The 15,557-nt window shown below is 38.9% G+C and overlaps 1 protein-coding gene across 10 annotated transcripts in view; it reads left to right on the top strand.

Moving 5' to 3' along the window:
* The window catches only part of CPEB3 (cytoplasmic polyadenylation element binding protein 3), a 221,763-nt gene that overhangs the window by 169,363 nt on the left and 36,843 nt on the right, over positions 1-15,557 (top strand). For 9 of the 10 annotated variants that reach the window (XM_066355676.1, XM_066355678.1, XM_066355675.1 and 6 more), the window contains one exon: positions 10,267-10,381. The exons of the other annotated variant lie outside the window; for it this stretch is intronic. In XM_066355676.1, the coding sequence (XP_066211773.1) occupies positions 10,267-10,381 (115 nt within the window). The remainder of the gene's footprint in view (positions 1-10,266; positions 10,382-15,557) is intronic. 10 annotated transcript variants of the gene reach the window in all.

Genomic DNA, 15,557 nt, shown 5'->3' on the forward strand with positions numbered 1-15,557 from the left:
ATCCTGGAAACTACTGGAAGTTGGCTGACTTTTTTGGTAGGGAGCGATGTGGTAAAGATTAGGTTGAAATGAGATACCAAATATGAATGTACTTTGAGAAGTCCAAACCACAGTTATTGCTGTTGTGGCTGTTAGTGTTGGTGGTTAATCATAATAAAACAACCCCTTATACCATGAAAGAGAAAAAGATGCCCCACAAACCACAAACGAGTTTATTTGTGATACTGTGGGGACCCCAGTCATTCTGTGAGGTCTGTGGTGCTTAAAATAGAATTTTGGACAACTGGAGTGGGTGTGAGTTCATTGCCACTGCAGCTGAGCTGTTGCAGCTGTGTGTCAGCGGACCTAGGTTTAGCTGACTCATCCTGGCTGTCAGAAGTTGGGATGCAGCGGCTTGTTGGGGAGAGCCATCCTGATAGTTCGGCAGTATTGTTTTTCTGGTTCATGTAGATGGAAAGGATTGTAGGATTAGGGAGAGGAAAAAAATAGAGACTTTTTCCTGATAGCTTGAATAGGAGTTTGAAAGGTATTGAAAAGAGGAAAAAGAAAACTGGGGGCTGTGGGAGGATGGGAGGTCTTAGCTGTGTGCTTTAAGGAAATTATGGGAAACGGAACAAAGGGCAGCCAGGTTGCTTTTGGTCAGGTAGTTTCCTGAGCTGGCCAGCAGATTGTACTGTTGACTGAACAGTGTGGTTGCTTTATGGAGCAGCCTTGAGATGAACAGATGAACAGGAAGGCACTGTGCAATAGGACCTTCATGTGACTGATGTTTGTAATCTAAGGAAACAACCAGCCAAGGATTGAAAATAGGGTGAGAAGTTCAAAATGAGCTCAAGATAAATTATTTTGTTTGTAGATGGATATCTAAATTCTAAGTAGTGGTCTAAACTGAGAGATTCTAGAGCTGTAGGGAGGCTTAGTCATGTTCAGAAACTTGAAGCCCTAGCAGGGGTCCCCAAACGTTTTACACAGAGGGCCAGTTCACTGTCCCTCAGACCGTTGGAGGGCCACCACATACAGTGCTCCTCTCACTGACCACCAATGAAAGAGGTGGCCCTTCTGGAAGTGCGGTGGGGGGTTGGATAAATGGCCTCAGGGGGCTGCATGCGGCCTGCGGGCCATAGTTTGGGGACGCCTGCCTAAGGTTTGTGTTAAAAACTGTTCTTACTACCTGACCAATGGTGGTGCAGTGGATAGAGCCTCAACTTGAAACACTGAGGTCCCCAGTTTGAAACCTGAAAGTCACCAGCTTGAGCATGGGGTCACCCACTAGAGTGCAGGGTTCTTGGCTTGAGCATGGGATCATCAACATGATCCCAACATCTCTGGCTTGAGCCCAGAAGTCGCTGGCTTGAGCATGGGGTCACTGGCTCAGCTTGAGCAAGGAGTTTCTGGCTTGGCTTGAGTCCTCCCACTCCCCTTGTCAAGGCGCATATGAAAAACAATCAATGAACAACTAAAGTGAGGCAACTACGAGTTGATGCCTCTCATCTCTCCTCTCTCCCTTCCTATCTCTCTCAGATCAATAAAGCAAATCTTATTCTTATTAAAACTGTATGTTTTTTCATATCCTGTTATTAAAACAAAAATAAAATGCATTTTATATTGAATTTTTAACATAGAGACTTGAAATCTTCAATGAAATTTTCTTATTAGGAACAGATGTTATGGCTTGCTGTCAGAATAAGTTACTGACATTGCATTTCTTTTTTTCTCTAGCTCCCAGCCTAATCTTACCTCTATTAATAATGACTTTTAGTTTTAAATAGGATAAAACTTTAGTTTCTATGTAGAACTATAATTAGGTATTTTATTCTTTTTTTTTTTTCAGTGTGAGGAGGGGAGGCAGAGACCTGGCAAGCCCACTAGGGGGTCATGCTCTGCCCATCTGGGGTGTTGCTCTGTTGCTCAGCAACCAAGCTCTTTGTAGCACCTCCTCAGCACCTGGGGCCAACTTGCTCCAGTTGAGCCATGGCTGCAGGAGGTGAAAAGAGAGAGAGAGAGAGAGAGAAGTGAGAGGGGGGGGTGGAGAAGCAGATGGGTGCTTCTCCTGTGTGCCCTGACTGGGAATTGAATCCAGGACATCCTCATGCCAGGCCAACGCTCTACCACTGAGCCAACTGGTCAGGGCCAGATAGTTGTTGTTTTTTTCTGAAGTGAGAAGTAGGGAGGCAGAGAGACAGACTCCTGCATGCCCCCCACCAGGATCCACCCAGCATACCCACCAGGGGATGATGCTCTGCCCATCTGGGGCATTGCTCTCTTGAAACTGGAGCCAGGGCCAACTTTGTTCCAATGGAGCCTTGAAATAATAAAAAAGAATCAGTCAGAAATGACAAATACAATATCCGAAATGAAGATCACAATGGAAGGAATTAAAAGAAGGATGGCTGAAGCTGAGGATCAAATCAGCAAGTTAAAGGACAAGATAAATGAAGGCACGGAAGCAGAGCAAAAAAAAGAAAAGAGACTCAAAAAGTTTGAGGAAACTCTAAGAGAGCTCTGTGACAACATGAAGAGAAATAACATCCACATCATAGGGGTTCCTGAAGAAGAAGAGAAAGAACAAGGGATAGGGACTTTGTTCAACCATATCATAGCTGAAAACTTCCCTAAATTAATGCAGGAAAATGTCTCACAAGTTCAAGAAGCACAGAGAACTCCATTAAAGAGAAACCCAAAGAAATCTACACCAAGACACATCATAATTAAAATACTAAAGCTAAGTGGTAAAGAGAAAATATTAAAAGCTGCTAGAGAAAAAAAGACTATCACCTACAAAGGAGCCCCCATAAGGATGACATCCGACTTCTCAACAGAAACACTTGAGGCTATAAGGAAATGGCAAGAATTATTCAAAGTAATGCAGAACAAGAGCCTACAACCAAGACTACTTTATCCAGCAAGGCTATCGTTTAAAATTGAAGGAGAAATAAAAAGCTTCCTAGACAAAAAAAAAAACTCAAGGAATTCACTACAACCAAATCAATGCTGCAAGAAATGCTAAGGGGCCTGCTGTAAACAGATCAAAGGGGAAAAAGAATATAGCAAAAGAGGAACACAGCTTTAAAGAATAAAATGACAAGGCCCTGGCCAGTTAGCTCAGTGGTAGAGTGTCGGACTGGCGTGCAGGAGTCCCGGGTTTGATGCCCAGCCAGGGCACACAGGAGAGGCGCCCATCTGCTTCTCTGCCCCTCCGCCTTTCCTTCCTCTCTGTCTCTCTCTTCCCCTCAAGCAGCCAAGGCTCCATTGAAGCAAAGTTGGCTCGGGCGCTGAGGATGGCTCTGTGGCCTCTGCCTCAGGTGCCAGAATGGCTTTGGTCGCAACAGAGCAATGCCCCAGATGGGCAGAGCATCGCCCCTGGTGGGCATGCCAGGTGGATCCCAGTAGGGAGCATGCGGGAGTCTGTCTGACTGCCTCCCGTTTCCAACTTCAGAAAAATACAAAAAATAATAATAATAAATAAAACATAAAAAAAAGAATAAAATGAAAATAAACAACTATGTATCAATAATAACCTTAAATGTAAATGGATTAAATGGTCCAATCAAAAGACATAGAGTAGCTGTGTGAATAAGAAAACAGGACCCATACATATGCTGTCTACAAGAGACACACCTTATAACAAAAGATGCACATAGACTGAAGGTAAAAGGATGGAAAAAAATATTTCATGCAAATGGAAATGAAATAAAAGCTGGGGTAGCAATACTTATATCAGACAAAATGGACTTTAAAACAAAGACTATAGTAAGAGATAAAGAAGGTCACTACATAATGATAAAGGGAGCAATCCAACAGAAGATATAACCATTATAAATATCTACGCACCTAATATAGGAGCACCCAAATATATAAAGCAGACTTTGATAGATATAAAGGGCGAGATCAACAGCAATACTATAATAGTAGGGGATTTCAATACTCCACTAACATCACTAGATAGATCCTCAAGAAAGAAAATTAACAAAGAAACAGCAGACTTAAAGGACACACTAGATCAACTCGATTTAATAGATATCTTCAGAACCATTCACCCTAAAGCAGCAGAATATACATTCTTTTCAAGTGCTCATGGTACATTCTCTAGGATAGACCACATGTTAGGGCACAAAAGCAGTCTCAACAAATTTAAGAAAATTGAAATCATATGAAGCATTTTCTCTGATCACAATGGCATGAAACTAGAAATCAACCACTACAGAAAAACTGAAAAATACTCAAACACTTGGAAACTAAATAGCATGTTACTAAATAACGAATGGGTTAACAATGAGATCAAAGAAGAAATAAAAAAAATTTCTAGAAATGAATGATAATGAGCATACATCAACTCAAAATTTATGGGACACAGCAAAAGCAGTCCTGAGAGGAAAGTTCATAGCATTACAGGCATACCTTAAGAAGCTAGAAAAAGCTCAAATAAACAACTTGACCCTGCATCTAAAAGAACTAGAAAAAGAACAGCAAGTAAAGCCCAGAGGTAGTAGAAGGACGGAAATAATAAAGATCAGAGCAGAAATAAATGACATAGAGGCTAAAGAAACAATACAGAGGATCAATGAATCTAGAAGGTGGTTCTTGGAAAAGGTAAATAAGATCGATGAACCTTTAACCAGACTCACCGAGAAAAAAAGAGAGAGGACTCAAATAAATAAAATTAGAAATGAGAGTGGAGAAATAACAACTGACACAACAGAATTACAAAATATTGTAAGAAAATAATATGAAGAACTGTATGCCAAAAAATTAGACAACCTAGATGAAATGGACAAATTCCTTGAAACATGTAATCTTCCAAAAATTACTCTGGAAGAATCAGAAAACCTAAACAGACTGACTACAACAAATGAGATCGAAACAATTATCAAAAAACTTCCAACAAAGAAAAGTCCTGGACCTGATGGCTTCAAAAGTGAACTCTACCAAATATTCAAAGAAGAACTAACTCCTATCCTTCTCAAGCTATTTCAAAAAATTCAAAAGGAAGGAAGACTTCCAAGCTCCTTTTAGGAGGTGAGCATAATTCCGATTCTAAAACCAGGCAAAGACAACACAAAGAAAGAAAATTATAGGCCAATATCCTTGATGAATTTAGATGCTAAAATCCTCAACAAAATATTAGCAAACTGGATCCGGCAATATATGAAAAAAATCATACATCACGATCAAGTGGGATTTATTCTGGGGAGGCAAGGCTGGTAAAATATTCGGAAATCAATCAATGTGATTCATCACATAAACAAAAGGAAGGAGAAAAACCACATGATAATTTCAGTAGATGCAGAAAAAGCATTTGATAAAATCCAGCACCCATTTATGATCAAAACTCTCAGCAAAGTGGGAATACAGGGAACATACCTCAACATGATAAAGGCCATCTATGACAAACCCACAGCCAACATCATACTCAATGGGCACAAATTAAAAGCAATCCCCTTAAGATCAGGAACAAGGCAGGGGTGCCCCCTTTCACCACTCTTATTCAACATAGTTCTGGAAGTCCTGGCCACAGCAATCAGACAAGAAGAAGAAATAAAAGGCATCCAAATTGGAAAAGAAGAAGTAAAACTATCATTATTTGCAGATGATATGATATTGTATATAGAAAACCCTAAAGTCTCAGTCAAAAAACTACTGGACCTGATAAATGAATTCAGCAAAGTGGCAGGATATAAAATTAATACTCAGAAATGAGAGGCATTTTTATATACCAACAATGAACTGTCAGAAAGAGAAATTAAGGAAACAATCCCCTTCACTATTGCAAGCAAAAAAATAGAGTACCTAGGAGTAAATTTAACCAAGGAGATTAAAGAATTGTACTCAGAAAATTATAAAACATTGATAAAAGAAATCAAGGAAGATAACAAACAAGTGGAAGCATATACTGTGCTCATGGTTAGGAAGAATAAACATCATTAAAATGTCTATATTACCCAAAGCAACTTATAAATTCAATGAAATACCAATTAAAATACCAATGACATACTTCAAAGATATAGAAAAATATTCCAAAAATCTATATGGAGCCAAAAAAGAACACAAATTGCCTCAGCAATCTTGAAAAGGAAGAATAAAGTGGGAGGCATCACACTTCCTGATATCAAGTTATACTACACGGCCATTGTACTCAAAACAGCCTGGTACTGGCATAAGAACAGGCATATAGATCAATGGAACAGAACAGAGAACCCAGAAATAAACTCACACCTTTATGGACAACTGATATTTGACAAAGGAGGTAAGAGCATACAATGGAGTAAAGACAGCCTCTTTAACAAATGGTGTTGGGAAAATTGGACATCTACCTGCAAAAAAATGAAACTAGACCACCAGCTTACACTATTTATAAAAATAAACTCAAAATGGATAAAAGACTTAAATGTAAGCCGTGAAACCATAAGCATCTTAGAAGAAAACATAGGCAGTAAGCCCTTCAACATCTATCACAGCAATATATTTGCTGATTTATCTCCACGGGCAAGTGAAATAAAAGACAGGATAAAGAAATGGGACTATATCAAACTAAAAAGCTTTTGCACAGCTAAAGACAATAAGAACAGTATGGAGATTTCTCAAAAAATTAAAACTCGAACTGCCTTTTGACCCAGCTATCCCACTTTTAGGAATATACCCTAAGAACACCATAGCACTGTTTGAAAAGAAGAAATGCACCCCCATGTTTATGGCAGCATTGTTCACAATAGCAAAGATCTGGAAACAGCCCAAGTGTCTGTCAGTGGACAAGTGGATTAAAAAGCTTTGGTACATATATACTATGGAATACTACTCAGCCATAAGAAATGATGACATCGGATCATTTACAACAACATGGATGGACCTTGATAACATTATACTGAGTGAAATAAGTAAATCAGAAAAAACTAATAACTATATGATTCCATACATAGTTGGGACATAAAAATGAGACTCAGAGACATGGACAAGAGGGTGGTTGTTATGAGAGAGGGGAGGGAAGGGGCACAAAGAAAACCAGAGAAGGTGACGGAAGACAATTTGACTTTGGGTGATTTGTATGCAACATAATCAAATGTCAAAATAACCTGGAGATGTTTTCTCTGAACATATGTACCCTGATTTATCAATGTCACCCCATTAAAATTAATAATAAATTTATTTTTAAAAATGGAAAAAGTCTAACAGCACATTTGCAAATTATAACTACTTGCTGGAGCTGAGAAGTATCTGCTTCCTCTAAAAGGAATGATTTATCCAGGTTATCCCTGCCTGCTACTGTTGTCCTGGTGGCTTGACACAGTTATTGATATTTATGCTACAGACAGTTGGTTTTGTGTAACTCCTGCTGTAAGGGCATGTGGTGGCTGAAGAGCTGGTGGGTAGAGGATCTTCCTAGAGTCACCTTTGTAAGCAAATGTGGCCAGGTACCTCCAGGAAGGAGAATCAGTTTTAGAATCAGTGTCAGACTCATTTATGAGAATCTTCACCAGTTCTGGTGACATCCCTGTATTTGTTTCTGAATATTAAGTCTTTTCCTGCCCAAAGTATAGCCTACGATAGCCTATTTGACAAATACTGGAACCAAGTTGTTATACATACACAGTGATCTCTGTAAATGTAAAACATATTGCTGGGGTAAATTTATATTATTGAATAGGACAGAATTCTAATTTCATCCATTCTCAAAACTAATTATTAAAGAAACAAAGATAATCAAAAACTGTTCTTTGATTTATGTTCTAGCCATTTTTACAAAATATTTGAGTCTCCACGGGCAAGTGAAATAAAAGACAGGATAAAGAAATGGGACTATATCAAACTAAAAAGCTTATGAAATATGGTATTTAAAAAGTAGCAAAACATGTGTATGTGTGTGTGGAAAATATATTAGAGGGCCAGAAAAGATATTCAAAGAATAAGTCAGAAAGCTAGAACATGGCTCTCAGGCCCGGATAATAAACCTTAGAAGATGGAGAACATGCCTTGAATGACAGTGAGCTTATATTTCAGAGAGATACCAAAATGTGAATGGAACGTCTCAGTGTAGACAGGACCACGATATTCCTTTTGGCTTAACGCGTAGAATGTGCTGAACTGGGCCTGTATGGACATTTCTCTAATTCTGCGGTGGTGCGAGCTCTGAAGAGCTGTTTTCTGATGGCAGCCGGGAAGTGTGGGTTTTCTGAATAGGGTTAATCATCACTGTCTCCTGAGGCCTCTTCCTATTTTTTTTACCTAATCTATAATGCCAAGGGTAATAGAATGGGTTGTGTGTGATGTAATGAAGTGAGGGTGGGAGGAGGAGGACAGTAATGAGAGCTCCCAGCAGGGGGCTTTGCAACCTGCAGATTTTTTGAGCAGCAGTAACCCACAGCTAGTACAGAAGACTGAATTTTCTGTAATTCGGATAAAATGAAACCAGAACAGTAGGGATACTTACTACACAGGGATTGTTTCCATTTGTGAAGCAAAGTGATCAGTATCAAACTCAATTATCGTCAAGTGATTGAAGTTACTGGGCCCAGAAGCTGCCTTAACCACTTTATTAGGAGTAAGGCTAAAAGAAGAGAAGGCTCTTTGTAAAGAAGATACATCCTACTTTTTTCTTTTACTGGTGACATTAGAATTGTTGTTACAGTGTCCAAAAATTATGTTTGAAATTAAAAATTAATAATGGGTGCTTATGAAGGCATTTTATTGGCTCTGTTTTTATTTTTTTAATTTATTTTTAAATTACAGTTGACATACAATATTTTATTAGTTTCAGGTGTACGACATGGTGATTAGACATTTATATACCTTATGAACTGATTCCCCCTGAATGAAGGCATTTAAAGATGATGTTTTATGGTATTAGTGAATCTGCCTTTGTGGTAAATGCCAAGGAAATGATAGTTTAGTCAAACAGACCAAATTTTAGAAGGAAAGAGCTGGATCTTTTTTTCCCCATGCTGTACAGGTGGAGCCAATGCCTGAATGTTTACAGACTTGCAAACAAGTCCAAGTTTTTAGGACCTAGGAAAAAAAGGGAGATTTTATGGCTTCTGGCTAACTAGTGAAGGCTACAGTGTCATAAATAGCAAAACGTTAGGTGGGGGTAAATTTTGCAGCAATCGTGAGAAATGTGTAGACTGGTTTTGAGCAATGCCAGTTCTAGAGTTGATTCAAAGTGTTTTGAAAGCGTAATTGGCAGATTTACTACCTTTCAAATGGGAGTACTCCTAGATATAAGCCAAGCCACATAAGAAATTTTCTTACGTGTTTCCTTGCGTTAACTGTTGACAGTTGAGCAATGTGGGAAATGAAGAATTTTGTTGATACTAAGGAAATGAAAATTCAGCTATTTTGTTTCCTAATCCATGAAGGGGAAGGAGAGGCATGCTCCCTAAGGACAGACACGGATCTCTCTCCTGCACCCAGCCCACTTCCGGGAACACGTGACTGGTTCATTTTCAGGCAGTGCTGAGACTCACCTTTGAGTTTTTCCTTTGATAATTTAATTATGGAATGAAAGGAGTATATTTGAAGGGTTAGATTCTGATGAAATACCTTATTTTTTTATTGTATGATAAAACAGTATTTGTACTATGGGCAGGAAGTCAATTTCCAGTCAAGAGATATAACAAATAGATGTCATAAAAGTTTCTTTTTTACTCTTTGAATATTTATTTCAGTTTCTAGGCTTGCCTCCATTTAACCAGATTTCCTTAGAAAAATGAGATAAATCAAAAATAGATAACTGTGTGCTTCCACTGTTTGATACTGCTGGTAATTCCTTGCTAACTTGATGAGTATTAATCTGTGTTAAATCTTACTGCTGAAAGATAAACATTTAATTTTAGGGGGTGATAAGAATTTAAAAGCCAGACATACAGATAATTTTTAGAAGATACTTCTAATGTTTCTGTTCCCTTCCTTTAGATGAGCTCTTAAAAAGCTAAGTGCTGTACTGTAATAGGTTATAAACAGCCTATCATGTGCTAAAATGGATCTCATTCAAACCCCAGAATCTGTCTCTGAAAGACTGCTTTTTTTATGCCACAGGTGGTTTCTGAAGGTTTCATGGTATATGTCTAGAGTGTTGAGAATAGTACCTATAAGCAGATTTCCCAAGAGTTCTATTGAAAGGCACTTAATGCAGATTACCTTAAGTATTAACTGGATTTTTGTTTGGGTTGTGTATGGTATGAAATGCACAAATCAGTGGGTTTGTCATTAGTCACCTTATTCTCATTTGGGGTTGATGAAAATGAAGTAAGGACCAAGTAAACGACTTTTTTTCAGGTGCAAATCCGACCATGGAACCTAAGTGACAGTGACTTTGTAATGGATGGTTCTCAGCCTTTGGACCCCAGAAAAACTATCTTTGTTGGGGGAGTTCCACGACCCCTTCGAGCTGGTGAGTGGAAATAGTAACACCACAACAACAAAACCAACAACAACAAAGTTCCCAATGCATTTAGTCTTCAATATTTCCTAGGTTTCCGGTCAGTTATACACAGTGTCCAAAAAGAAGGCTGTCATGTCAGTTTCACTAAGCCGACTCTTTCAAAATTAAATGTTTTCTCCCAAAATGCTCTATTTTTTGATGGTGTAAGATTGAATATCATTAAAGTGTTATTTTGCAAGAATGAATTCTATTTAGTGCTTTCCTATTCAACCGCATATTTTAAAAATAGTAGCAATACATTTGGCAGTGCTCATTCTTATGCCAGTCAGCATTGTTACGTGTGACAGAAAAGGAAGTCACTCCGTGAGAAATCTGCCCAGTGCAGCTGTGTGCCCCTCAGTGAGGAGCCCAGCCGCCTCTGGAAATCGTGTCACTGGGAATCAAACAGAACTCTTTCCAGGTGAAACGGGTTCCTGTTTTCTCTTACGCAGTTTGAAAAATGAGTTATGTATTCAAGCATCTTTATGATGACTTTTTAAAAGGCTTTCCTGTTTTGTGTAAGTTCCTTCCCAATGATGAAATAATTGCTCCTGCTGGGACTGGGCAGAATCATAAATGATGAGAGCATCTGAAGTGACGCTGAGCTGATGGCATCAATATTAAATCCAGGGACCAGTCTAATCAGTTTGTGGATCAGTCTTATTGCCAGGGGAATATAATAAAATTATTTTAGGGCCTAAGTTCTTAAAGCGCTTAAAATAATTGAGTTTATATTTTTAAAGTAAGATGAAAAGGTAAGGTTACTGTTGCCACTGTCGTTTGAAAGTGCAACATTGTCTCTGTGTTATTTGTAAGCAGGTAGACTTAATTCTACCTAAAAAAAAGAAAAAGCAAAAGCAGAGATTATTAAAATCAATTTGTGAAAAACAGTTATGAAATGTAAAAATGTGCCTGCAGCTGTTTGGCTCTATGACTTTGATGAGTTTTTAATTCTGAATAGCCCTTAACATTTCTAACATGTGTATTTAAATCTTCATTTCAATGTGCTCCTAAAAGATAACTTTAGGCCTATATAAAGATACATTCATTATTTCATCTTGAAGGACTTTTAAAACATATTGTTTGTGACTGTGGAGTTTGTAATTTTGTGGTATTTCAGAAAGTCACATATCTTCGGGTCTTACTCTCATTTTAATGGAAAACTATGCCGAAAAAACAAAAGCAAAGCAGCAGGGATTCCCCCAGTCCCTTTCATGATCTGCTGTCAGAGAATCAAGTCCAGGAAGCGCTAACTGAAACGTGAACGGCATTATTAGACGAGAGTAAATGCAACCCTTTGTTTCTAAACTGCTTGTGCTTGAAAGAAAAAATGTAGGTGGGGTCATTGTGGAATATTCCTGACTTTTTCTACCTAGTGCTATGTTTAAGAGTGGAGTGGGAGAAAAATCCCCGTTTCTGTCTAACAATATATGTATTCTACAAAAATGAACATCCATTGCTAGCATTAGCATTCTAGCTAGTCTTTTTTACAACTAACTGCAAGCACAAATTAGTTTTAATATTCCAGCCTCTTCCCTTCTTTTCCTAGATGGCAATCTGGGAAAACAATTTCTGAAAGAAAAAATCCCACAGTTATAATAAATAACGGAACTGGCTTTAGCCTCTTATGCCTATTTTTAAGTTACAGACAATAGTTTATAAACTAAATTTCCTTTTATATTATTCACCCTGTAGTCTTCCTGTTTTAATGATGTGGAAGGCTAGGAAAGGCCCTCGGTATTATTTTCCCTTTATAAATCCTGTAAAAATCCATTTTTCATACTTTTCTAAGATCACACTGACACCACAGGACAGGAAACCCAAGATGTTAAATTATACTGTTCTTTTTTTTTTTTTTTTTTTTTAGCATTCTGTGTCTATAGTTTGAGGATTAGACAAGAATTATAGTTTTCTCATCAGAAATGGGCTTTTGTATTCCCTATCTAGATTGTATATCCTGTGTGACTCTCTAATTTACTTTTTATCAGCTAAGCTAAAATTTTTGTTTATAAAGTTTTTTTTTTACGTTATGTGGCTAAGTCACCTACAGTCACGTTGTAAGATGGAAATGTTCCCCCTTGCCAACACCTCCCATAATTGTAGCTAGTTTCGTGATGGCTAAATAAGCTGTATAAATATTTTAGAATGTTATTGTGTATCCCAGACTTCCAGATTAGATGCCATGCAGTCTAAATGACAAGATTTAACATCTGCAGCATTTATCCTTGCGCATAGATGGAACTGGGTTTCTTTGGAACACACTGAGCCTTGTGGATTGGTGTGTGCCTTGGAATAGAAGGCTACTTTGAAAGGACTTCGTTTTGACTTCACTAGACCATCTTAAATAGAATCTAGTGCAATTCACTTGAACAATAACATTTATTGAGCATCCACTGTATTGCTGGCACTGAGCAAGAGCATGTCATGCCGAACTGAATGAGCATCTCACTATCATGTGAAACAGGTCGTCATCTACAGAGAGTCACAGATTACAGAACAGAAGAAAAGGAGAAATGTATTAATGGAATGCTAACTCAATTGGATGCTAAATTGTCTTTAAATAACATCTCTCAAATTTGGCTTTTAAATTTCAGATATTTTAAATTTGTTTTTTAAATTCAGAACTTTTTTATTATTATTGTTTCCAGAGGATATTGTGGGTATGAAATTCTGAAAAGTCTTAAAACTCTTTCAGGCACTATATACAATATATGCAAGGTGGTCCTGGACTAAATATTGGTGGCAGTGTTCAACAGGTGGAATTTTAGGTGTCCAGATTGATTTTTACCTTATCCTGGGCCCAACATGGAGTAGTGAATAAAATGTTACCAGTCAGGAATTATTCCTTTGGATCTTGTGAGGCTATTTTTCTGTGATAGTTCACCTTTTAAGACAAGACCATTATTACTAATAAATTATTATAAATATAGCCCTTACGCCACCAAACAGAAATACACAAACACTTCTAAAGAAACAAGGCACCCTATTTTAAGCGGTACTATTCTGAATTTAGGTTGGTCCTTTGACAAGCCTTCCTTTTGAAAATTTAGGTTGGGGGGAAAGAAAATTACTGGCCTAGATAAATTAATCTGAAAATGGAAAAATCTAGATGAGTTTACCCAAAGCCAGATTGCCTCATTGTTGGTTCATCTAGGTCAAATAATACACATTGCTACTGTCTCCTCTCCATCCCTCCCATCGCTTCCATCAGTGCCAGTGGCACGCCAAGGACACTTCGCCATAAGTCTCCTGGAGTTTCTCAGACGTGTTCCCCTTCCACCTTCCAGTCCCCACCTCTTCTCACCCTCAAGCTAGGAAGGGCTAGAGGTAGACTCACCATGCCACCATGTGGCTAAAACGTACAGTATTCTTCAGAGAATGTGGACAAGGAACGGGGTAGGTAGTCTTTCTGGTTTCCACCTTGAAGTACAGCAGCATGTTTTCACTCTTCATTCAAGTATGTGTCTTCCTGAACCTCAGTACGGAAATGGCCCTGTGCCATGGCGCTGTGGCCTTAGGACCTCTCTTGAATGTATCTCTTTGCTGAGAGGAAATTAGTGCCCAGCTTGGGGATTACGAGGAAGCTACTGGGAAAAGGGAGGAATAAAGCATTTGGTCCCTGTACTCTCTCCTAGTTTATAAACATTAATTTCTCTGACCCCACCTTTTTGGCTTAGGCATCTAATTTGAGCGCTGCCTCAGTGATCAAACTTGGGGACCCATCCACTTCCCACTTTGATCAGGCTTGAAATACCCTCAGCCGTTCTCTCTGATGAGAGGCAGGTGAGCTGTTCTTCCCCACCCCGACTCCCGACGGTTCTCAGTTAGGCTGTGCAGAGCCGATCCACCTTGACAGAGGGCTCCTCTGAGTCCCTGGAGCCGACCTGCCATCTGCACATCTCCTTGGGGGCTCCCGTCTTTCCTAACTGTTGTTCTGGTCATTCTTTCCTGTCTTTTTCTCCCCGACTAATATTCTGTGATGAATCTTCAAATGTTCTTCTCTGCCCTTTTCCCCCCTCAAACTATTGTGAGGATGGCTTTTCTGTGGAAGAAGAAAAAAAAAGATAACAAACTTTGAGGTAAATATTCAGTGATATATGGCATGCATCTAGAGAACATATATCCTGAATTTTTCTAAAACTCATTTATTTTTGACGTTCTGTACAGGCATTCCGATAGTACACATGTATTAGGAATCACCCCACCACCACCACCACCGCCACCAAAAAAAAAAAAAGGAATCAAATCCTGATTTGTGATCCAGGAAAGAGGAATATTGTAACCATATCTTTTGCTGCTACTGTTGCTCTACGAAGTGGTAGCAGGCAGAAATCATCTCATATCAAGTTTCTCAGGAGTAGAAGCTTTTTTCTTTTACCAAGTTCAGTGTGAGTTGTCCCAGATAAGCTCCAGATTTGGCATACTGACTTGATTAACTGCTGTGCCCTTCAGGTGAAGGGTTTTCTCATGTTAGTGTGTGTGTGTGTTCCCTCTCCCCCACAGCTAACGGCAGACTTTGCCATGTCAGTGGCAGGTCGAGTCACTTCAGCGTAAAGCCAAAGTGAGACTGGGATGAATGGGTGCCTGTGGAGCAGAAGCCAAGCCAAGTTAGCGTTAAGCAAAGATTTATGAGTAGAGGGAAAAAACAACCCCTGGACAAAACTAAACATTTGAGCTCCACTCTGTGCTCAGCAGTGTGTTCAGAGCTCTTCTATATGTTTAATCCTCGTGCTAACCCTGTGACGTTGTGAGTGGTAGAATTTATTATAGAAATAAGGAAGCAGGGCTCAAGGGGGTGATCGGCCGAGGCCACATTAAGTACAAAGAGCCTGGATTCAAACTCAGCTCCCCAGACATCAAGTGAGGGTCTTTTTGACAGAAGGGAGCTTCATCTGGTTAAGACCTGAAATGTTGTCTCGGTAGCAGTAGTAACAGTTAACGTAGTAGCAGTTCTATTTCATCAAGTTAAACACACTTTCTCTCCAAGTAGTTGGTTGTTCATACCATTTATTTGAAAATATTCTTAACTTCCCAACATCCGATGCAGAGTGGGAGCTCATGAGCACAGTCCCCCCACTTACGATATGTGAACTTGCCTTGGGAACCAGCTTGGCAGTTGTAAGCCTAGAAAGTGCATCTTCAAGTT

This window comes from Saccopteryx leptura, chromosome 13 (assembly GCF_036850995.1).
Source record: "Saccopteryx leptura isolate mSacLep1 chromosome 13, mSacLep1_pri_phased_curated, whole genome shotgun sequence".
Classification (NCBI taxonomy): Eukaryota; Metazoa; Chordata; class Mammalia; order Chiroptera; family Emballonuridae; genus Saccopteryx; species Saccopteryx leptura.